Raw genomic sequence first — 24399 nt, forward strand, 5'->3', positions numbered from 1 at the left:
AGTTCCAACAATATCTCTCCTATTCTATGACATTTTTAAATCAACATTTCTTTTCTCAAAGTTTGCATACAAATACACACTATATAAATATTTATCAAATTCAAAGAATTTTCTACAAATCCATTTCCCACATCTCTCCATCTTTCCTGCAGCCCCTCCAGGCCCTGGAAGGCCACAATTCCATTATCCCAAAGTTTCTCCTGTGAACAAGGTGAACAATGCCAGCTGTGCCAGCCTCTCCTCCCAGCAGAGCTGCTCCATCCCCTGCCCATCCTGGAGCCTCCAGCAGCTCCAGATCCCTCCTGTGCTGGCCCAGGGCTGGACACTGCTCCTGCACTACACAGAGCACACCCTGAATCACTGTCAGAATTCAGAATTCAGCAGGACACCCCCAGGCTGCAGTAAACTCATTCTGATCTTCCTTCCACCCAAATCCTACTATGTGGATGAGCAGGAGAGGAGGAGGAGGAGGAGGAGGAGCAGAGACACACTGGGGACTGCCTGCCCCTGCTCTGTCTTGCTGCCCTGAGGAGCTCTGTGATGTGATGATGACATGGGCAAGAGTGGCACAATGACAGCATTAACACCCTACAGAGGGCAAATATCTGACAGAGACAGTGCCTGAAAAAGAAATGATTCCTTTTAGGCTTTGTATCCCCCCCTCAAGAGTCTGAGATTTGGGAAACAAAACACGGGCTGGTTGTGCCAGGTGTTTTCCCAGGGCAGTGGTGTGGTAATCACTGAAACACCTCCAGAACAAGCATGGCTACAGCTGCAAAGCTAAATAAATCCCAGTGGATTTTTTTGCACATTTAGCCACTAAAAGTGTTTAAAATCAAGGGAGGGTCTGGATGCCAAATTCTCCTGCAAGAAAATATGGGCTGACACTTTGGCTTTTCTGGAATATCCAGAATAAGAGCTCCAGGCTCTGTGTAGTGTCCAAACCTCTCTTTTGAGGGTTTACAGGAAACTAAAACAGGAATCATACCCACAGGTTTCTAAAAGAGCTAAAAATGGTCCTTGACAGATATTGCTGGATACCCACGTTTACTCCCAGCCATCAGTGCTCAAGGATTGGAAAGAAGGAGTTCAGCTTTTAGAAGATAATCCATGAGTTACAGATTGAGAGAAATTTACTGGAAATTCTTTAAAGTGTAAGACTTCATTTCTGGAAATCCACTGAATTCCATACCTGGCTTGTTTCTCAAAGCAGCAGACAGACAATTCCCTGTGGTCACATTAGCAAGAGTCCCTCAGCTACAGCATCACTCTGAAATATTTACCTCTTCCAGCAGAACCATTGTGAATTACACATAACAGAATGAATCATTCCTGGGTGAGCCACATCTGCTGCTATCCAGCCTAGCTCCTTCTCCTTAAATCCCTTCCAGGGTTGAACGTTGTTCCATTCATTACCCATTTCTACACACCCCCAATTTAAAAGTGAAATTAGGCTTTCCTCTGCAGAATTTCTGTAGCTTTCACATTCTCTGAAAAATCCCCTTGCCCAGGATTTTTCTCCTGGGAAGCTGAGAAGCCTCAGAGAAAAGGAAAACAATTCTGATCTCATTTGCTTCTCCTGGGTTGTGCTCATGTGGAATGTGTTTGAGATTGTTTACCCACAGGTGATTGTTCCATTGCATTCTGCTGTGAATTATTTTGGTTCTTTGGCCAATCAGGGCCAGGCTGTGTCAGGACTCTGGAGAGAGTCAGGAGTTTTCATTATTATCTTTTAACCTTCTGTAAGGATCCTTGCTGTATTCTCTAGTATAGTTTAGTATTCTTTAATATAACATAGTATCATAAAGTAATAAATTAGCCTTCTGAGAGCATGGAGTCAGATTCATCATTCCTGCCTTTGTGGGGGCATTTCCCAGCAAATACAGTAAATTTTCTCTGAAATTTCTAGTACAGCTTGCAAAACATGAAAAGAATGACACATTTCTTGTGTCAAGCCCTCTCTCCTTAAGGTTGACTGTATAAATAATAATATAATGTATAATAGTGTATAAATGTATAATAATGTATAAATGTATTATTTTTTCATTTTTACAATTGTGTATCTGTATATCTCACACTGAGACAGGAATAAACACAGAGCATCCCATTCCTGACCTATTTTCCTTACCCCTCTTTCACTGAAGTCATGGCAACTTCTCCTTAACCAACCCCAAGGGTTTAATCCTGTTAAATCACTTTTTCTGCTGCTCCACTCACCTCTGCTCTACAGTCTCTTTTCTCAATATATCCAATGACTCCTTCAGGCTGGTTTTTGTAATTTCCCCTCTTCTCCTCTCTGAAGAAGTCATCCAGCAACAAAATCTCCCTTTTTATTCACCTTGAGTGGTGTAAATTAGCTCAGCACACAGCACCAGCTGTGAACTGAAAGCCCCCAGAAGAAATCAAGTCAAGCTGATGCCTCTCAGAATTTGTGTGGAGCCTTTTAGAAAACCTGTACAGTTGTACTCAGCTTTTCACTATTAATTAAAGGTTCATCAAATGAGAATTACTGAGCACAAAATATTGAGAGCTACTGCATGATCTTGTAAAACAGACCTTCACTGTGAGTTTTTGGCTACAAATTCATGTAACAAATGAATGGTGATAAGCTCTTATCTCTTCCTCACAGAACAGGCCAAAAGAAAACCATTACCTGACTGGCAAAAAAATTTTAAAAATTGAAAAAATTCCTCTGTCAACATATTTCTTATCTCACTGGCCTTAAACTCTAGTCACAAAAAAAACCCTAAGATGTGAAAAAGAGTGGGGCCACAAGGAATGAAAAATAACTTACAGCCCAAAAGGGAAAAAAGAAAGCTGCAAATGGACAGGAGTTATTTTGGGAGGTCCCAGTGCTTTGTCCACATTTGCATCTCCTGGGTCTTCCTAAAATATCATTCTGCTGTAGCACTCACAAATTACAGATTATTAATTAAATCCAGATTCATTCTATTGCATCAATTTTTCCTGTATGAACCAAAACCCATGGACATCAGCTGTGGAATAATTAAAGAAGAGCTGTTGAAGGGATTTGGGGGGATTTCAGTGATTTCCTTTGCCCCCAGAGGACAGCAGTGCCCATAGTGCTGTTCAAGACCTGCCCTGATTGGTGTCCTGGAGCCTTTCCAGGAATTCCAGGGCAATATTCATTGAGCTTCCTCAGGAAGTCCTCCTGACACAGCAAAGCAATTCTGCTGCCATATAAGAATATGGTGCAAAGCAGTGAAATAATTAAAAAAAAAAAATGTTTTGTTTTGTTTCTTCCAGCCTGTGCTCATTAAAATTTTTGCACAGGAAAATCACCTCTCCTTTGAGCATTTAATTTGATTTAAAATCCCAAGTAACCACCTTTTCTGTTAATATCCTGAATCTAGATAGCCAGATTTGGGAAATATGCTTAAAAAGTGTCTAAACATTTGATTTTTCTTATGCTGATATTTTCTCAAGAGCCAAAAGTAGACAGAGGCTTGATGAATTGCATGGAAATCTGTCCTTTACACAGTATCCATGCTGAGATAGCCAAAGCCAGAGGAATGTGATTCCTGTTAAATGATGTTTTCAGTTACCTGGGCATCTCCAAAATCCCTCTCAGCAGAGCCCTTCCCATTCCCAATTCCAAGACAGGGAATAAATGTACTGAAGAGTTGGAAATGAAAGTCTCTTCTTTACTTGGATATTTAAGGGATTACAGAGGTATGAACAATATGCCTTGGAAGAGCTCCATGGGATTTGTTGGCACTTCCAGTCTGGCACATCTCTTTCCTGTGGCCAACCAGTAAAGAAAATAATTCCTGGAGTGGGCAACTTTGTCAAACATGGATGGGACTTTCCAGCTTGTCCTGTGGGGAGCTGCTGGAGGGGACTAACTGGTTTCAGCCAGCAAACGGCACCAGAAGTATCCTACTTTCAGTTTTTCAGATTTAAGTTTATCTAGACACTTCCTAATTTCAGTTCTAGATACTTCCTACTTTCAGTTTTCCAAATTTAAGTGTTTGTGCAGACACTTCTTACTTTCACTTTTCTAGATTTAAAAGTTTGTGTAGACACTTGCTATTTTCTGTTTTCCAGGTTTAAAAGTTTGTGTAGACACTTCCTATTGTCAGTTTTCTAGAAGATTTTAAAGTTTGTGTAGATATTTGAGGGAGGCTGTATACAATAAAGAAGAATGTACATAATGAAGAAGAATTTTTTCAAATTTTCATTTTTCAAATTTAAAACTTTATCTAGACAGTTCCTACTTTCAATTCTAGGTACTTCTTACTCTGAGTTTTCCAAATTTAAATGTTTGTGTAAACACTTCCCACTTTCACTTTTCTAGATTTAAAAGTTTGTGTAGACATTTGCTATTTTCAGTTTTCTAGAAGATTTAAAATTTTGTGTAGACACTTTCTATTGTCGGTTTTCTAGAAGATTTTAAAGTTTGTGTAGACTACTTTGTACACTACTTTCTTCTACTTTCAGTTTTCCAAATTTTAAAAGTTTGTGTGGCACTTCCTACTTTCAATTTTCTAGAAGATTTTAAAGTTTGTGTAGATATTTGTAGGAGGCTATACAAAATAAAGAAGTATCCTACTTTCAGTTTTTCAGATTTAAGTTTATCTAGACACTTCTTAACTTCAGTTCTAGATACTTCCTACTTTCATTTTTCCAAATTTAAATGTTTGTGCAGACACTTCTTACTTTCACTTTTCTAGATTTAAAAGTTTGTGTAGACACTTGCTATTTTCAGTTTTCCAGGTTTAAAAGTTTGTGTAGACACTTCCTATTGTCAGTTTTCTAGAAGATTTTAAAGTTTGTGTAGATATTTGTGGGAGGCTGTATACAATAAAGAAGAATGTACATAATAAAGAAGAATTTTTTCAAATTTTTCGTTTTTCAAATTTAAAACTTTATCTAGACAGTTCCTACTTTCAATTCTAGGTACTTCTTACTCTGAGTTTTCCAAATTTAAATGTTTGTGTAGACAATTCCCACTTTCCCTTTTCTAGATTTAAAAGTTTGTGTAGACATTTGCTATTTTCAGTTTTCTAGAAGACTTAAAAGTTTGTGTAGACACTTTCTATTGTCGGTTTTCTAGAAGATTTTAAAGTTTCTGTAGACTACTTTGTACACTACTTTCTACTACTTTCAGTTTTCCAAATTGTAAAAGTTTGTGTAAGCACTTCCTACTTTCAATTTTCTAGAAGATTTTAAAGTTTGTGTAGATATTTGTAGGAGGCTGTACAAAATAAAGAAGTATCCTACTTTCAGTTTTTCAGATTTAAGTTTATCTAGACACTTCCTAATTTCAGTTCTAGATATTTCCTACTTTCAGTTTTCCAAATTTAAATGTTTGTGCAGACACTTCTTACTTTCGCTTTTCTAGATTTAAAAGTTTGTGTAGACACTTGCTATTTTCAGTTTTCCAGGTTTAAAAGTTTGTGTAGACACTTCCTATTGTCGGTTTTCTAGAAGATTTTAAAGTTTGTGTAGACTACTTTGTACACTACTTTCTACTACTTTCAGTTTTCCAAATTTTAAAAGTTTGTGTAAGCACTTCCTACTTTCAATTTTCTAGAAGATTTTAAAGTTTGTGTAGATACTTGTAGGAGGCTGTACATAATAAAGAAGTATCTTACTTTCAGTTTTCAGATTTAAAAGTTTACCTAGACAGTTCCTAATTTCAGTTCTAGATACTTCCCACTTTGAGTTTTCCAAATATAAATGTTTATGTAGACACTTCCTACTTTCCCTTTTCCAAATATTAAAAGTTTGTGTAGATACTTCCTATTATATAGAAGTTTTTAAAATTTGTGTAGACACTTCCTACTTTCAGTTTTCTAGGAGATTTAAAAGTTTGTGTAGATATTTGTAAGAGGCTGTACAAACCAACCTAGGAAAAAGGGGATGAGCTGGTTTTATAATTGCATAAAACCAGATATGGCTGAAGGGAGGCCTTTCAATGGAAGAGTTTTAATAAAAAAATAATTTAATAATTTTTAAAATTAAAAAAAATAAAATTTTTAAAAATAATTTTAAAAAAACTAAAAACCCCACACAAAAACCCCAGCAAACAAACAGGAGAAACCAATGAACCCCTGGCAAAGGCAGAAGAAACACTCCTGGTTATTTTGGCTCGTGCTGTCCCTGGCTGGTTTGGCCAAGCCCATCATGGAACCCCCAAGGTTTTGCTATTTTAGACCTCTCACTTCATATTAATTTCACCCCTTAAAGCAAAATGTGCTTCTCTCATGCAATTCTTTCCCTACAACAGCAAAAAGTGCATACATAGATGTACAAATCTGAACACACATTCCCATCTTAACCCCAATAATGAAAATTGGTTACAAATAAAACATTAACCATTTTTCAGCAAAGTTGGGTATCTAAGCCAGCAGCTTCTAAAGATCATCATTTTCAAGCACCTTGCTCAGTTTCTGTGTGTGTTTACCCACCATTAGTAGCAATAACAGCAGTTCTAGAACTTGAACACTTGTTAAAGTTCTAACAATCTAAAGGATAGTTTAATTAGCTCAGGAATGACCTTTGCTATTTTAGACCTCTCACTTCATATTAATTTCACCCCTTAAAGCAAAATGTGCTTCTCTCATGCAATTCTTTCCCTACAACAGCAAAAAGTGCATACATAGATGTCCAAGTCTGAACACACATTCCCATCTTAACCCCAATAATGAAAATTGGTTACAAATAAAACATTAACCATTTTTCAGCAAAGTTGGGTATCTAAGCCAGCAGCTTCTAAAGATCATCATTTTCAAGCACCTTGCTCAGTTTCTGTGTGTGTTTACCCACCATTAGTAGCAATAACAGCAGTTCTAGAACTTGAACACTTGTTAAAGTTCTAACAATCTAAAGGATAGTTTAATTAGCTCAGGAATGACCTTTGCTACAAAAATTTAATTTCTGGTTTTGACACCACTGCAAGCCAAAACTTGACTGTGTATTAACACAGGAGCCAACCAAATGCTGCAAATTCCCAAAGCAGTACAAAGTCAGGAGAATTTGCAAACCTGAAGGTCAGTTTTTCATCATCCACAGCAAAAGTGTTATGTACAACAGGAAGTGTAAAAATCAAAAACCATGGAAAGTTCATCACCTGACTCAGGGTTCAGGCCTCAATACAGGAAAAATTGGCAGCATTTGGACAAGAAACGTAAAAACTAAAAACCATGGAAGTTCACTCCCCCAGCTTAGGGTCCAGCCCTCAATACAGGAAAAATTGGCAGCATTTGGACAAGAAATGTAAAAATTAAAACCCATGGAAGTTCATCCCCCTGGCTTGGTGTTCAGCACTCAATATAGGAAAAATTGGCAGCATTTGGACAAGAAATGTAAAAATCAAAACCCATGGAAGTTCATCCCCCTGGCTTAGGGTCCAGCCCTCAATATAGGAAAAATTGGCAGCAGTTGGACAGGAAAAGTAAAAATCAAAACCCATGGAAGTTCATCCCCCTGGCTTAGTGTTCAGCCCTCAATACAGGAAAAATTGGCAGCATTTGGACAAGAAATGTAAAAATCAAAACCCATGGAAGTTCATCCCCCTGGCTTAGGGTCCAGCCCTCAATACAGGAAAAATTGGCAGCAGTTGGACAGGAAAAGTAAAAATCAAAACCCATGGAAGTCCATCCCCCTGGCTTAGGGTCCAGCCCTCAATACAGGAAAAATTGGCAGCATTTGGACAGGAAATGTAAAAATGAAAAAACCATGGAAGTTCATCGCCCTGGCTTAGCATTCAGCCCTCAATACAGGAAAAATTGGCAGCATTTCGATACCCATCCCATTTGCTTTTTTTTCAGCTGAAGTCAGGCAAAGTCAGTGATCTTGAGGCAAACCCAGATGAGAGCTCACGAGGCTCCAAAGAAAAAGGGATTTCCACAAGGTCCCTCCTGAGCTGGGCAGCAAGGGGAGGGTCTGGCACTGTTCAGTGTCCTACAAGACACCCACAAAGGGGCTGGTTCTGTTCAATATCCTACAAGACACCCACAAAGGGGCTGGTTCTGTTCAGTGTCCTACAAGTCACCCACAAAGGGGCTGGTTCTGTTCATGCCCTACAAGACACCCACAAAGGGGCTGGTTCTATTCATGTCCTAAAAGACACCCACAAAGGGGCTGGTTCTGTTCAGGGTCCTACAAGACACCCACAAAGGGGCTGGTTCTGTTCATGCCCTACAAGACACCCACAAAGGGGCTGGTTCTGTTCAGGGTCCTACAAGACACCCACAAAGGGGCTGGTTCTGTTCAGGGTCCTACAAGACACCCACAAAGGGGCTGGTTGTGTTCAGTGTCCTACAAGGCACCCACAAAGGGGCTGGTTCTGTTCAGTGTCCTACAAGACACCCACAAAGGGGCTGGTTCTGTTCAGTGTCCTACAAGACACCCACAAAGGGGCTGGTTCTGTTCAATGCCCTACAAGACACCCACAAAGGGGCTGGTTGTGTTCAGTGTCCTACAAGACACCCACAAAGGGGCTGGTTCTGTTCAATGCCCTACAAGACACCCACAAAGGGGCTGGTTCTGTTCAGTGTCCTACAAGACACCCACAAAGGGGCTGGTTCTGTTCATGCCCTACACGACACCCACAAAGGGGCTGGTTCTGTTCAGTGCCCTACAAGACACCCACAAAGGGGCTGGTTCTGTTCAATGTCCTACAAGGCACCCACAAGGGGCTGGTTCTATTCATGCCCTACAAGGCACCCACAAAGGGGCTGGTTCTGTTCATGCCCTACAAGGCACCCACAAAGGGGCTGGTTCTGTTCAGTGTCCTACAAGACACCCACAAAGGGGCTGGTTCTGTTCAATGCCCTACAAGACACCCACAAAGGGGCTGGTTGTGTTCAATGCCCTACAAGACACCCACAAAGGGGCTGGTTGTGTTCATGTCCTACAAGTCACCCACAAAGGGGCTGGTTCTGTTCAGTGTCCTACAAGGCACCCACAAAGGGGCTGGTTCTGTTCATGCCCTACAAGACACCCACAAAGGGGCTGGTTCTGTTCAGGGTCCTACAAGACACCCACAAAGGGGCTGGTTCTGTTCAATGCCCTACAAGACACCCACAAAGGGGCTGGTTCTGTTCAGGGTCCTACAAGGCACCCACAAAGGGGCTGGTTCTGTTCAGGGCCCTACAAGACACCCACAAAGGGGCTGGTTCTGTTCAGGGTCCTACAAGGCACCCACAAAGGGGCTGGTTGTGTTCAGTGTCCTACAAGACACCCACAAAGGGGCTGGTTCTGTTCAGTGTCCTACAAGACACCCACAAAGGGGCTGGTTCTGTTCATGTCCTACAAGACACCCACAAAGGGGCTGGTTCTATTCATGTCCTACAAGACACCCACAAAGGGGCTGGTTCTGTTCAATGCCCTACAAGGCACCCACAAAGGGGCTGGTTCTGTTCATGTCCTACAAGACACCCACAAAGGGGCTGGTTCTGTTCAGTGTCCTACAAGACACCCACAAAGGGGCTGGTTCTGTTCATGCCCTACAAGACACCCACAAAGGGGCTGGTTCTGTTCAATGCCCTACAAGACACCCACAAAGAGGCTGGTTCTGTTCATGTCCTACAAGACACCCACAAAGGCGCTGGTTCTGTTCAGGGCCCTACAAGGCACCCACAAAGGGGCTGGTTCTGTTCAGTGTCCTACAAGAAATCCACAAAGGGGCTGGTTCTGTTCAATGCCCTACAAGACACCCACAAAGAGGCTGGTTCTGTTCAATGTCCTACAAGACACCCACAAAGGGGCTGGTTCTGTTCAATGTCCCACAAGACACCCACAAAGAGGCTGGTTCTGTTCATGTCCTACAAGACACCCACAAAGGGGCTGGTTCTGTTCAATGCCCTACAAGACACCCACAAAGGGGCTGGTTCTGTTCAGGGCCCTACCAGACACCCACAAAGGGGCTGGTTCTGTTCAGTGTCCCACAAGACACCCACAAAGAGGCTGGTTCTGTTCAATGCCCTACAAGACACCCACAAAGGGGCTGGTTTAGGGTGGTGCTGCATCTGCTGGGCACTGAGCAGGCTCAGCTCACCCCTGACTTCTCAGTGTGCTGGGGATTAACCACAATGTGACTCTTGCACTCGTTTGTAGCCTGAATGAAACAGGAAAAAACCTCTTTTTTGACTTTGCAAGGAAAGGGTTTGTGCCTTTTCCTTTTTTGCTGAGAACAGCCCCTTTTCTTTCAGCCCAGACAAAACCAATGTTTTTTTCTCACTAGGCTTTACTTGGAAAGGCTGGGGATGTGTCACCCCCTCCAGAGAGTGACAGGCCAACAAGCAGACCTCCTTGAACAGAGCACCGAGTTGTTGCTACACAGCCAATAAAAAACCATTGAGGTGGAATCAGCCACAAAACCGTGGCTCCTCTTTCTGTCCAGCTCCTTCCCAGGCTCTGGAAAGCTCCAATTCCTGCCCGTGGGGACAGACTGGAGCAGCAGCCAAAAGGGCACAGGGGGCATGGCTGCAGCCCCCACACCTGCCAGGCAATTTCTTCTCCTAGGAAAGCAGAAAAATGATGGAGCAGAACGTCTCCCCTCTGTTTGCCAGGCTGGAAATCCACCCTCACCCACAGCCACGGTGCTTTTTCATATCCTGCTTTAATCTATCAGTAATTAGCAGCTACCAGTATTAACTAATCAAATTTTGGATACCAAGAATTCTATGTGCCACGCCTTGAAAGTGTGATTATTACTTTTTCTTAGAAAATCCTCAAACAAACTATACAGTTGGGGTGAGAGAAAGGCCATAGATGAGAGAAAACAGGTCAAGTCTCTGAATGCTGGCACAAGAATGAAGGGAAAAGTGGAAATCCAGGCTCTTGTCTGTCCTTTGGAACACAGCAGCAGTGAGTCTGAAGAATAAAAAGTGAATTTTTATCAGTTTAGCTGCTTCCCTGTGCACACAGAATTTGGAACTTCTCAAGGCTGCAGCTTGCAAGGCCTTCTTGAGTAAGAAATCCTTTAATCCCCTAATTTTGATCAGTTGTCAGTGGTGTCTGCTCACTCAAATGAAGCCTTAAAACACTGACAGAAATAGATGACTATAAGTAGGAGAAAAAGAAAAGAGTGTCCAAACTGCCGAGTTTTGCTGCACCTCCAGCAGGATCAGCCCATTTCCACTGTGCAGCTACAGGGAAAGTGGCCATCAATTACAGCCTCACAAAAATATTGAAAGTTTTGAAGTTTAGTGAGGTTCTTTGGAGTGTACCAGAAGGAAAACAGCACCTAGGAGCTGCTGCAGGATCTCTCTCTGAATCCTTTTTTGGTTGGATTTTTTTTAACAAAGAAAGAATCCATGCAAGACAGAAATCAGACTTTCACCCTCTGTGTGAGGCAGTTCTCAAAGCAGGGAGAGGAGATGAATTCTCAGAGGTCAGAGTATTCCTGCTAAGGGAGCAGCATCCTCTGGGCACACCTGAGGAAGGGAAATGGAAAAGGCACAGCCAGGTATCCCCTGGCAGCTCTGCAGTCCCTGCCTGCCTGCAGCCACAGCTTCAGGGGTTGCAGCAAAAGCTACAAATATTTCAGCAGAAAGGCTGGAGTTTGGGTTTGCAATCCTCAAACCTGCTGAGGATTTGGATTTACCTCCAGTCATGAGTAAATAAGGGTTGAGCCTTACAGCCTAGCTGGTGGAAAAGACTCAGCAGCACCAGATAAAAGGGAAAAGGTTCCTTTCCAAAGCCTGAAATGAAGCTGGTTTGGGCCACTCAAACCCAAATCCAACTTGTCCCCCTGCTGGCACTTAGAGAATGTAAATCCTGTGTGGAACAACAGCCTGAGCCTGCCCAGCATGAGGAGCTCTCAGACTGGGAGCACTGGGCTCAAGAGCAGCACAGAGCATGCAAAGCCACTGGGGAATTGCTGAGTCTCTTCTTGTTAGGCTGGGTTTAATGAAAGCCATCTGAAGAGAGGGTGATTGCTGTCAGAAGCTGTGGCAGTGGGACATGGCTGTGAGAGGAGAGCTGCAGCATCAGCCTGACTCTGGACAAATGCAGGGCTGAGCTTCACATGTAAACAAGATCACTCCCAAAAAGCAACCAGGATCACTGGGCACAACAATTACCACTCTGATCCACAGATTAAATCAACAGACAAAAAAAACCACCACCAAAAAAGAAAATATCCCACAAAACCCCATTTTTTTCCCCCCCACAATAAATTGGTTTTATGTGGCCACAGCCCAGAGGAGTTTCAATGGCAGCCTTGGCATTGCAGGGAGCAGAGTGTGAAGGTTCTGAATGGCTCTTCTGAAGAACCTGGAGCCTCCCCCTTCCCCACTGCAGCAACTCTCCTCTTTACTACTTGTCTCCACAAGCTTACAGTGAGTTTGTGGCTCCTGGCAGCAGAATTTACAAAATCATAAAGCAGCATCACGAGAACACCACCTCTTGCTGAGGGAAATAACATTGCTGATAACACTTATCTCCACACAAAGTAACTCTTCTAGTGATATTAACTGCTCTGTGGTCTGCTCTTTATACAGAAAGACACTGTTGTGCTTTTACATTTGATATTTAAGACATAATTGAATTATAACCTTAATTCCAATTAGTTATTTCAAGGCAAAATCAATTCTGATTTTAAATAAATCTTATTCATCCACTTTGAAGCTAGTTTTTCATTTTTATTTTTTTTTTTTTTTCTATTTTGAAGCCATGCAACATCATAACTACTTAAATTTCAAACAAGGCAAACACCTTCCTTGGCAAGAAGAGAGTACAGTTATTTCCTTGTGCAAAACTATGCAACTCCAGTTTTACTTGGACAGAAAAAAGTAGAAAAGTTTAATATCTCAAGTTATTTTGGCCAGCTAACTGTTAGTGTTACAAAAAGTTGGTCTGTGACACAATAAAGAAAGACATTCCAAATAAATAACAGATTATTTAATTGACCTTTTTTATTTTCTTTGTGTTTTTGATTTTAAAAGGTTTGGAATGTGTATTTTCAACTTTTTATTGACAAGACTGTAAAGCCAGCTAGAGAAAAGGCAAAATCTGATTCTCCCTTCTAGTTTCATAATTTATTCCTGATTTAGCCAATACCAGGCAGGAAAATATGCCCCAAAACTGAAGGGTTTCAAACCCACTGCAGCCTGACTGCAAGAAGAGCTGGAGAATCTCATTTAGCTTCATTTTCAGAGATCTCTGAGATGAGACATCCTTAAAATGGATTTGTTTGTGTTTCAAAATAACACTGACCCAGGAATCCAGGCACTCCAGGGATGAGCACAACCACAAAACCACAGAAATATGAGAGTGTAAAACCACAGAAATATGAGTGCAAAACTTACTCTGTGCCCTCCATAGAATTGAACTCAACATTTCCCACTCCTCTGGATAAGCAGAGTTACCATCAGTGGCAGAGTTGGGAATATTGTTGAAAAATCATATAAATGCAGAGGGTAAATTGGCTGATACTTGAGAAAATATATTGTTCATTTATTCCACTGATGTTAAGTCTAATTCTCCTTATCCCAAAAAAACCATGTGAGATTTTTGCTAAAATAAAATAAAGTTGTAGAATTAAGTGATGCCACCTGAGAAACTCTTGTTTACTCTGAAATATTATTTGTGGGTAGATATATTTTGATTTAAGATGTTAGGTGTTCAGATTATTGAAAATTTTAACAGAAAATAAAATTCCAGTTTTATCCAGAGAGTGCATATGTGTCTCATATTATTCAGGTTTAACTTATTTCAGGGGGGAGGTATTTTATTTAAAATTAAAATAGTATTATTTGTTGAAATAACTCATGAAATCTGGGTTTACTAAAAGGAGATTCAGGCAGACAAGAGCACATCCTAAGATTGAAGGAAATTGTGTCAATGTAGAGTTTTCCCTTCAAGAAGTTTTAATTCCTCATTCTTTAAAGTGTAGCTATTGCTGTCCTGAACACAAAACAGCCTCAGAACAAGGCTCTGTCTTAAAAATAAAATTTATGGGTCCTCAAGAAATTGTAGTAACCCAGAATTGTGTGACAAGCTTTGAATTGTGAAATCACTCAGAATTCAAAGTAACATTGCATTTCTCTGATTGGCTTAGCACACACTACACCCTGCAAGGAGCAAATGGGAGGCTACACTGCACTGATTAAATATTTATAGTCAGGAAAATATGTCACCACAAAAGCAGCTCATCTTCTGTAAACATCTGATTTTCTTCCCTTAGTCTAACAAGAAATCAGAGCCAGGGAGAGAGGAGAGAGTTAAACTCTGCTGTTATTCTAGCTGAATAACTAACACTTACACAGTCCTTTAAAAAATAATGAGATCCAGAAGCCAGAGTATTAGTTAGCTGAAACAAGGATGAGGATGTAGCTCTCAACTCCTAAGGGAAAAACATTTGGGGAAAAAAAAAAAAAAGAAAATAAAGGGGAAAAAAAGGAATATTGTAAATCATCTTCTTTCTTTCACCTTTGCCTCCTCATTAGTATGGGTTGGAGGCTCTTTCCTCCAGCAGCAGGAGCCAAGCTCCTGAGCAAGTGGCACACTTTGTTCTATGTCCTTTCAGGATATGGAATTCCTTTCCTTGTATCCTCTTAAAAAAGAGTTAAAAACTCTCATTCTGACCACGGCAGGGTAAAAAAATTTCCAGCTGAACTCACAACCCTCAGTGCTACAGTGTTATGGGTTCTAAACAGTCAAATCATTGCAAGGTAGTGAATAGTCTGACCAAATATAAAGGTAGTGAATAGTCTGACCAAATGTAAAGTTTTTGTGCACTTACTCCCAGAATTCCATCACTGGAGAAGTGGCATTTTGTAAAGAGACTTGACTGCAGTTGCTCATGTTGAGTTTTTGAAATTCCACACAGTTTTCTAGAAAAGAACCAAAAAAAAAGAGTTTCCTATGTTGACATGCAAGTACAGTTTTTATTCATGAACCACTCTGTGCACCTTGGAAAGCCCCCACTCTACACCACATTTTCTGGTGGGGTTAAAGGGTTTTTGGGGGGCACTAAGGGTCACAGCTGCCTCTTCTGCAACACCAGGCTGTGAGAGCCCAGAGAAACATCCATGAGGACTCTCCTACAACACTTCCCAGAGGCACAGGGCCAAAAAATCACCTCAGGCAGACCAAAAAAACATTGAGGCAATGGATTGGGAATTAAAATTACAACATGCTCCCACTCCAGCTGCTGGTTCAGTGGTTTATGGCTACAAAGGGAAGATGGCCAGCCCTAAACTGCCACTTTTCCCTGGTAAGGAAAGTGGGTATTTCCTCTGGCTTATCTCTGCTATTATCATTGTTATTATCATTATCATTGTCTCTAACACAAAGGCCAAAGCAGCTCTGCACTGTGGAGCATTTGAGTGCTGATAACACCGGCCAAGCCCCCTGGCAGGGCTGCCAAAATTGATACCAAAGCCTTCCACATCTCCTGGGCCCAAAATTACCTCCCTAAGGTTTCAGAAATTAGGACTTCAGGCAGCTCTAGGTGTGCTCAAAGAGCACCAAAAATGGACAGCTAGTGCAAACTGTGAAAGACAACATGATGGGCACTTGATTTGAAATTGGACTGTGTATAAGGGATAAATGCAAAATTTCAGGAACAAGGACAGTGGGATGAGATCCTCCCCAGGGATGTTTGGGATCTAGAGACTCAATGATTAGAGAATGACAGATATAAATATCAATGAGAGGACAGATGCAGAGCCCTGCCCTGCAAACCCTCCTGAATACATACCTCATCCTTCAGGCTGCTTTACATGCAGCAAGGATTATTTATGAGACTGCATTTCCAGAAGTAGCTTGATGAACATTATCCCTCAACATCTGGCATTTAAAAGAGCAATTCCAAAGATCCACATTTCATATTTTTCCCTCTCCATTCAAACTCCTCCTGACTTCATTAGAGTGAAAGAGCAAGATTGCAACCTGTCATCAGGTCATTCTCTGCTGCAGAATTCACTCAGTGTGCTCAGGGAGAATAGATGTGATTGCAAATGAGAGTCTGGGGATTTAGCCAGAAGATCTTACAGAATTAACAAATCCATAGTCTTTTTCTGCTGACATTCTATTCTAGAGGAGTAAATGCTTTACAGTGACCTAACCCAGAAATGTCCAAGGCAGTTTCACTCCAGGTTTCCTCTTTTTTTGCTGTAGTGGGATGAGATTGGCCCATTTGCCCAGATTTTGCTACACCAATAGCTTTGTTCAGGACATTTGAATACAGTAATCAATCACCTGGGAGGATTTTGTAGTGGTAATCTCTGCTGAGGTCATACCTGTATTCCATTCGTGGCCACAGGAAGCCCAGGGAAGCTCTGTAGTGAAGCAGTTGAACAAATAGAAGATAGCCCATGCTAAAATGATGATGTAATATACATTTAGGTGTGCCTCTATGACTTGGGTAGCATAGCCAATGCCTGGAGGAGCAAAATAAAAAGTGAGACACACAAGAAAACTTCTGCTTTTCAGGCTGTATTTAATTTAAAAACAAAAGCTTACTCTTAAGTATACGTTAACTTCAATTTTGACACAATTAATTTCATTTTACTTCAAATGGAATGCTTTCTTTTGCAGCAGAACACAGAACTGTTACCTTCAAAGAGAGGGCAAACTTTCCTCCAGCATGTGATGCCTCCTTCACTCGTAAACTGTCCCAAGGCCGTCTCCAAGAAAAATACTGGTATTCCACAGCAAATAAAAAACACCACATAGGGGATGAGGAAAGCACCTGGGGGGAACATTGAGGGGGTGTTGGTTAGAACGGCCAGGGCTCCTCAGCAGCACAGTGAGGATTTTTCCATTAAAGGCAGGATCAGCTAGGAGCCATCAGTGCAGTGCAGGAAGGGTTTGCTCCTGCCCCAAATATCCAAAGTTAACCTGTAAGCCAGGCCCATGGGCTAAAACAGACCACATCAAAGTTCCTCAGCCTAAAGTCAGCTCAGGAGTCTCTCAAACACTGAAAAGATCCCAGTCATGCTCAGCTCAAAGTTCTGCTCTGCCCAGCACCACCCTCCTTGCTTTTCTCAGGGGTGAGGAAGTGTTGCAGATAGTAAATCTGAGAAATCCTTTTCATGTTATTTATATGATAAGGATTGCAGAAAGGGAATGAGGAAACAAACTTCAGAACTACTCACAAGGACAAGAAAGCAGGGCCTGGCCTTATCAGCCAGGAATATTGATGTGAAATTCTAGGAAAATCACAAAGCAAATAACATTTGCCAAATAACAATAAGCAAAATAACATTTTGGTTGGATGTTGACAATAAACTCCAGCACAGGTAGTGAACCACAGCAAACCCAAACACACCTGATGAGAAAGTTGAGACAACTACATCCACCTGCTCTGAGTTTCTTTCCCCCATCACCTCTTCCCTCAGCCAGGAAATTTCCCTGGAGATGAATCCCAGGTGCCTCTCAAGCAATCCATGGGGATTCCACAAAGAATTGAATGCTTGCATGGCTCCTCTGGATCATTTACTGGCCAGTTCCATCACACACACTATCACAGTGAGTTTAACAATGCACCTTGTGGAAATCCAAAGTACCAGCTTGTTTTTCCAACAGGCATACATCAGGAACATCAGCTTACAAAAAGATCATAGTCCAAGAAATACCTCATTCTAAACACACAAAGAAATTAATTTTCCTCAAAACCTGAGCATCCACAGCCTAAACTTACAGATGATTATTCCTACACTCCCTGTTATGACTTGGAGTAAGAGCCAGAGAGGTCACACTTCACAAGTTCCAAACTACAACCTCCAAACTTGTTCTGTGAAAAGCAATTTATTTCACAACTAGTTCAGATATTTACCACTGTCTTCCCCTAGCACACACCAAGGAGTTGGATGCATCAGATTTAAGCACTAAAAACAAGCTCTGGTCTAATTCCAGCTGGGGGTTACACAAGCTCACAGACTGAGCCTTCATTGACTAGAACTGGTCAATGGCAAATGTCCCAGGGTGCCAGGACATGAGCAATTAAATCACACCGACTTATTCTATTCTTAAAGAGTACAGTGGTGATTAAATATGATATTTAAGTAATTACTTTTTCATCAAATCACTCAAAACAAGGATGAAAATTCTTTCTACCTCATGTTTCAGCCTTTAAAATGATAGCATCACTTTTTGACAAGCTGGCACACACCTACAAATGGGCACCTAAAGCTGCAGGAACCAAAAAATTACACACCAAATATATATTCCTGACATTTCCTCTGCCAAAAGTTCTCTGGGAACACTTTGGCCATCAACAAGAAAGGGTTGTGTATATGCTGTGCAGCATGTTTATATTCAGGATCTGGTAGCAGCCTTCTCTAAAGAGCTGAACTCTTGTTACCCAAGTTTGGCCAAAATACAGAGACATAAAGAAAGGAACTTCCAACGATAAACACAACTTGCACAGCAGGATTTGTCTTGTAGGAAAAGCCACACAAAATAGGCTAAAAACCATGCCTGAGTTCAGATAAGGAAGGACAAGGAATAGAAATTTGGCCCAGCAAACAAACCCATCAAGGAGCAGATCCGTGCTTATCAGCCCTCAACATCCTATTTTTCTTCCAGCATCTGTGTTTACACTGCCACTGACTCAGGCCTTAAGTGGGAAGAATGTTGAACCCAGACCACAGAGTTCTAAACTGAGTTTGTAATTTACTTTCCTTTCTCATTGCTGCCCAGGCTGATGTGCTTATTCTCAATTGTCATTTCTCTTATACAGTTTACAGTTGGCTATAGCCAGTGCATGCCACATGTTATACTCTGTAGAAGTTGAGTCTGCTCTTTTCTCTCTCCAATAACATTCATTTGTTATATTTATTAGGGCTTGCTCTCTTCCAGCAATCTGTAGTTTTACATCTTTCCCTGCCTTGCTGTAGGAATTGGGGAAGTACTGAGGGGAAAAAAAAGAACATTGAAGTATAAAAAATTCCATGCGACAAAGAAAATTAATTTAGTCTTTGTGGCATTATTAGAAAAAAAAAAATTCATCCTCTCCAAAGTACACTGCTGTGAAAAATGAAGTGCTGCCTTCTTTTCTGTGTCAGACAAACTTAGTTAAGTATGCCTGGGTGTGTATTCACATGCAGAAGACAGAGTGTACTACTATAACTGAACGCTGGCTTCTCCTGCATGAAAAATGCTCCTGAAAAAAATATGTCAATTTACTAACGTAGCAGCAACTTGTAAAAATAAACCACAGTGTTTGGAGAGAAGGAAAGAGGAACACAACGATTTTTCTCACTTGTCAGATGTTAATGCTTCCCTGTCTGCACATGCACTGAAATCCTGAACACGTCTCTCTTACTAGTGCAATAAATCACAGCGAGGCACTCTTAACTGTTTAATTCCCACGGAAATCCACACGTGATGCCATCTTACCTCCTCCATTCTTGTAGCAAAGATATGGGAACCTCCAGACGTTTCCCAGCCCAATAATCTCCCCTGCCACAGAAAGCACAAATTCAACCTTATTGTTCCAGTGACCTCTTTCATGAACTTTCTTATCATTGCTGTGGACGAGGTTGGTACTCGAGGCTTCTGGGTCCAAAGCATCTTCTGGCTTGCCATTAATTATAGGAATAGTCTTTTCAGCTGTCATGACTTTTCAGCCTAGTGGAGAACAAAAGAAAAACACACAGGTGTGTTAAGGCACTTGCTGGCACTGATCTTCAAGGACTGAAATCTCCCAGGGTGGCACTGGCTTCTTGTTACCGGTGGAAATCTGCGGGTGAAAATGAGGGAGGCAACTCCACAAGGCTGGAAAAGTTGTAAGGCACGGGAAAAGGAAAAGAAAGGGGTGGGGGGAAGAGAGAAGATTCTGTGCAAGGGAAGGAGTCATTCCAAGTGCTGACAGGTAACTTGCTAGCAGAGAAGGAAGCCTTTCAAAAATCCCTCCCCAGGCAAGGATCCCAGCCTGCCTGACCTACCAGCGGACAGGGATCTGCCGCACCTCCCGGGCGCACACCTGAGCGCTCGGGGCTATGCAGGAGGGCTGGGATGGCCGTGGCCTGCCCGCAGGAGCGGGGGGGCTACGGGATTACTCACCCAGGGCTCTGCCCGTGCCTGCGCGCCGGGGACAGGGGCCGGGCTGTGCTCAGCGCTGCCTGCGGGCGATGCTGCGGCTCCGGCAGCGCGGGCAGGGCACGGCCGGCCGCGGAGGAGGCGTTCGGGATCCCCGGGAGCCGGGAAGCCTCGTCCTGCCCTGCCGCTGCTGGCGGCCCGGCGTGGGTTGTAGGATGCTCCCCGCGCTCTGGAGCCGGAATTTGCAAATGCTCAGCCCTCCCCGGAGCGATGGTTTAACACCCGCCTCCCCCCTCCGCCCACCTCAGGCTGTCCCGCCAGCTCCCCCCTCCTTCTCTTCCTTCTCCTCCTCCTCCTTCTCCTCCACCCAGCATCACCACCGAGCATCACCAGCGAGCAGAGCATCCCCGGCTGCGCTCCCCGCCTGCGGGCAGGGCCGAGCCCGCCAGGTTGGCAGCCGCGTTCTGCATCCCCATCCGCGGCAGTCCCATCCCCGCTCTGCAGCCCTCGGCAGGGATGGGACCGCGGGCAGGGCCGAGCCCGCCAGGTTAGCAGCCGCGTTCTGCATCCCTATCTCCGGCGGGTCCCGGCCCCGCTGAGCAGCCCTCGGCAGGGATGGTCCCCGCGGGCCCGGCAGGCTGGCAGCCGTATTCCCATTGCCCAGTGGGTCCCATCCCTGCTCCGCAGCCCTCGGGCAGGGAGGACCGCGGGCAGGGCCGAGCCCGGCAGGTTAGCAGCCACATCCCCATCCCGGCAGTCCCACTCCCGCTCTGCAGGGATGGCGCCGCGGGCCCGGCAGGCTGGCAGCCGTGTTCCCATCCCCATCCCCATCCCGGCAGTCCCATTCTCGCTCTGCATCCCTCGGACAGGGATGGGACCCGCGGGCCCGGCAGGCTGGCAGCCGTATTTCCATCCCCATCCCGGCAGTCCCATTCCCGCTCTGCATCCCTCGAGCAGGGATGGCACCGCGGGCCGGCAGGCTGGCAGCCGTGTTCCCATCCCCATCCCGGCAGTGCCAGCCCAGCTTCACAGCCCTGGGCAGGGATGGCACCGCGGGCCGGCAGGCTGGCAGCCGTGTTGCCATCCCCATCCCCATCCCGGCAGTTCCATTCCCGCTCTGCATCCCTCGAGCAGGGATGGGACCGGCGGGCCGGCAGGCTGACAGCCGTGCTCCCATTCCCATCCCGGCAGTGCCAGCCCAGCTTCACAGCCCTGGGCAGGGATGGCACCGCGGGCCGGCAGGCTGGCAGCCGTGTTCCCATCCCCATCCCCATCCCGGCAGTGCCAGCCCCGCTCCGCAGCCTTGGGCAGGGATGGCACCGCGGGCCGGCAGGCTGGCACTGCCGTGTTCCCATCCCCATCCTCATCCCGGCAGTGCCAGCCCAGCTCCACAGCCCTGGGCAGGGATGGCATCGCGGGCCGGCAGGCTGGCAGCCGTGTTCCCATCCCCATCCCGGCAGTGCCAGCCCAGCTCCACAGCCCTGGGCAGGGATGGCACGGCGGGCCCAGCCCCGCACCTGCCGCACTCGGGGGCTGGCGCATCCCCGCAAGTTAAAAAAAGGAACCCGCCCGGAGCAGATGACACAAACTTCAGCTGGAAAGGGCGGCGGGGAGAGCCGGGGGACAGACGGGATGAAAAAATAAACGGAGGGGGAACATTTGGGAAGTGTGGAAACAATGTGGGCGCTTTCGAGTTCCAGCAGGGAAATGCAGAAGCAAGGAGCCCATGTGCATTGCTAGCTGGGGCTTGCCTTAAAATTCAAGCCGTAAAAGAGGCGAGAAGAGGGAACAAATTATTACAAATGGTTTTGTTTCAGGTTGAATCAAATATTTCTAATAAGGATTTTTTTTTTCCATCTCACCCTCTCCTCTTAATTTTTTTTTTTTTGTTGGTCAGTCATTTTCAAAATGTTTCCAAAGCCAAATTAAATACCTCTTCTTTCTTCATCTCTGCAGCTTCTCCTTGGCAAATGGCAGCACCCAAGCCAGATTCTTGCTTCAAAACTGCTTCAGTTCCACACTCTGCTGCAGCAAGCCTTTGCTCTGCCACTCCAGGGGATGCACTTTGGAACTCACAGGCTCCTAAATCCAGGATTCTCTGCTGGAAATGTCCCAGGGACAGTCAGATCTTCTTCCATGTGAATCCTCTCCCTCTCACCCTCCAGCTCCAGGGCTTTTCCCACTGCCTGGCCACCTGTTAGCAGTGCTCCTGGAAGACAGTGGAAAGGTGCCCATGAATAGATTTTAAATTAACTGGAGCTGACTTTGTACCCTGATTGTACATTACACACTGGAGCTTCTGCTGTGGTTAAAGTTTCCAGGATTTTGCATTTCAGTGATGCCTGTCACAAGAGTGGGTGCTGGGGCCTCACCCTGTCAGCTCTCTGTCACATCAACCCTTGCACCTAACAGGTGCAGGATGAGCCTCTCCCTTTTCTTCTTGATGCCAGCATTTAGAGCTCTAGTCAAACCTATCTTGAGAAAGGAGATTTGCCAGTGAGAAAACTGAAAAAATTGCAAAATTCTTATCTTTTAAATTTTTTTAAAGCATCCTTACCACAGATATTATCAGTGCTAGTTGTGATTTTGGGTGCTGTATTCGTGGCTTTGTTTTCAATGCAGCTGGTATTCATTAACTGAGGATGGAATAGATCAATTTTTTCCCAAGCTGACTTTGCATAAACTAAACTCAACTTGGAGGGCTTTTTTGTTGATTTATTTTTTACCTCCTTCTTCATCTTGCTTTCAGCAGGGATCAAAACAGACCCTGTTTTTCTGTCTCCCAGCCAGGCCTAGCAGACTCCACAGGATACACTTCAACATCAAAGCTGACAGTGAATTCTCATTTTATTCCTGAGAGTAATTCTAAAAATGGAGGGAAGCTGAGGGAAAGTAAACATTTGATGATTCAATACAGAGGAGAGACCAACCTTCATCACATAGATTGATGATCCCAAATTGAAGGGCCTGCTGCGAGGGACAGTCTGCAGGCAGGTGCTGAAGGTGTTTATTTGCTGATTTGTTCAGTATTTGAAAGGATTAATTCCTGCTGTCAAGTGTTTTATCCACTGCTGTATTCCTGCACCAATTCCCATCCAGTCTCCTCCTAACTGAAGTGTTTATGGAAGTCATTGCAGGCTGCTAATCCTTGTGAGCACTTCCCAGTGTCTGCAACAAAAAATGACAAGTTTTAGAGCAGGTTGAGAGCTCTTTTTAAAAATTCTGATGGAGCCTTTGCTGTTGCAATGAGGGAAATTCCCTGGATTACAGGCCAGGTGTCAGTTCCTGCTTTCACTGTGCCTCTGGTGCTCCTCATCAGGAATTCCTGCCTGTTCCTCTCAGCCTGTTGGGAAACCCTGCACAACTTTCCTGGCCATTAAAATGATGTGCCCTAAAAAGCAATTCAAGTTCTGCTTTATTCAGGTTTATCTCCACACTCCCAAGGAATCCTTTACAACTCTGTGCAGAAACTACAGAGGTGGGGGTGGAAATCAGATGTTTCTGCTCACCAGAGAATGGTGCTGTGAAGTACCAAATGTTCCAAGGCTACATTTATTTAGATTTATAAACTAAAATTAATCAAGAGAAGCCATTCATACCTAGAGTAACTTGGGAAAACAACCTCCAAGAAAAGTCCACATGTCCACAGGATTCTGCCAGGCTGCCAAAATTAATGTCAGCTCAAGTCATGTGATATAGCTTTGGAAATTTAAAACTGGGGCTTGGCTCATTTCTTCCCCTTATTGTAACTCTGAATTTCTGTGTTGTTTCTGCAATAGAAAATCCTGTGACAATATAACTGGGGGAGAACAACAATCCTCTGCAGATTTAAAACCTTCAATTTAGATTTGCCATAAGCAAGATCTGCACAAGCCTTCTGTAAAGATTTCATAAAGCTGCACTCTTCATGGGAAATAGCTCCACAAAAGCAAAGAAATACAATCAGAGTTTCATCAGTGATACTAATCACAATATTTTGGATCAAAAGCCTAAAATCACAAAGCCATTTGTGATCAAGACCAACATATTTAGCTCTTTTATTAGAGGCTGACTTCAATCAAAAATAGGCTGATTTGTGCCTAATCAGTTTTCTGTAATGGGAAAAAAAAATCTCTTTGTTGCAGATAATTTTAAGTAAAGCAACACCTGATTGTTTGGCTCCTGCTTAGAAAGGTTTAGCCCCTATCATTGTAGGTATCTCTCCATCCAATTTATTGCCTCACAATGGGTGAGATGCTGAGTTTTGGGTTGAAAATCACTTTTCCATCCATTGATGTTGCCCTTCCCTTGTCAATCTGAGACCTGTATTTTGTTACCTGCATTTTATCTTCTACCCCCTCCTCTGGACAGGAGTGGGTGAGAATATTCCAAATAGGGGATTTCTAATGCAGACTAATGCTGATCCCCTGGAAAAGGTGGCACAGATTGGGGTTT

The 24399-nt window shown here is 43.6% G+C and overlaps 1 protein-coding gene across 1 annotated transcript in view; it reads right to left on the minus strand.

Annotated features, from left to right (window-relative positions):
* The window catches only part of SLC6A11 (solute carrier family 6 member 11), a 105313-nt gene extending 85770 nt beyond the window's left edge, over nt 1–19543 (minus strand). Inside the window, exons 1-4 of the mRNA XM_059856150.1 lie at nt 19324–19543; nt 16538–16672; nt 16221–16361; nt 14720–14810 (exon numbers count right to left, since the gene is read on the minus strand). Coding sequence (XP_059712133.1) covers nt 14720–14810; nt 16221–16361; nt 16538–16672; nt 19324–19543 — 587 coding nt within the window. The remainder of the gene's footprint in view (nt 1–14719; nt 14811–16220; nt 16362–16537; nt 16673–19323) is intronic.
* Nucleotides 19544–24399: the final 4856 nt, after the last annotated feature.

This window comes from Haemorhous mexicanus, chromosome 11 (genome assembly GCF_027477595.1).
Source record: "Haemorhous mexicanus isolate bHaeMex1 chromosome 11, bHaeMex1.pri, whole genome shotgun sequence".
Classification (NCBI taxonomy): domain Eukaryota; kingdom Metazoa; phylum Chordata; class Aves; order Passeriformes; family Fringillidae; genus Haemorhous; species Haemorhous mexicanus.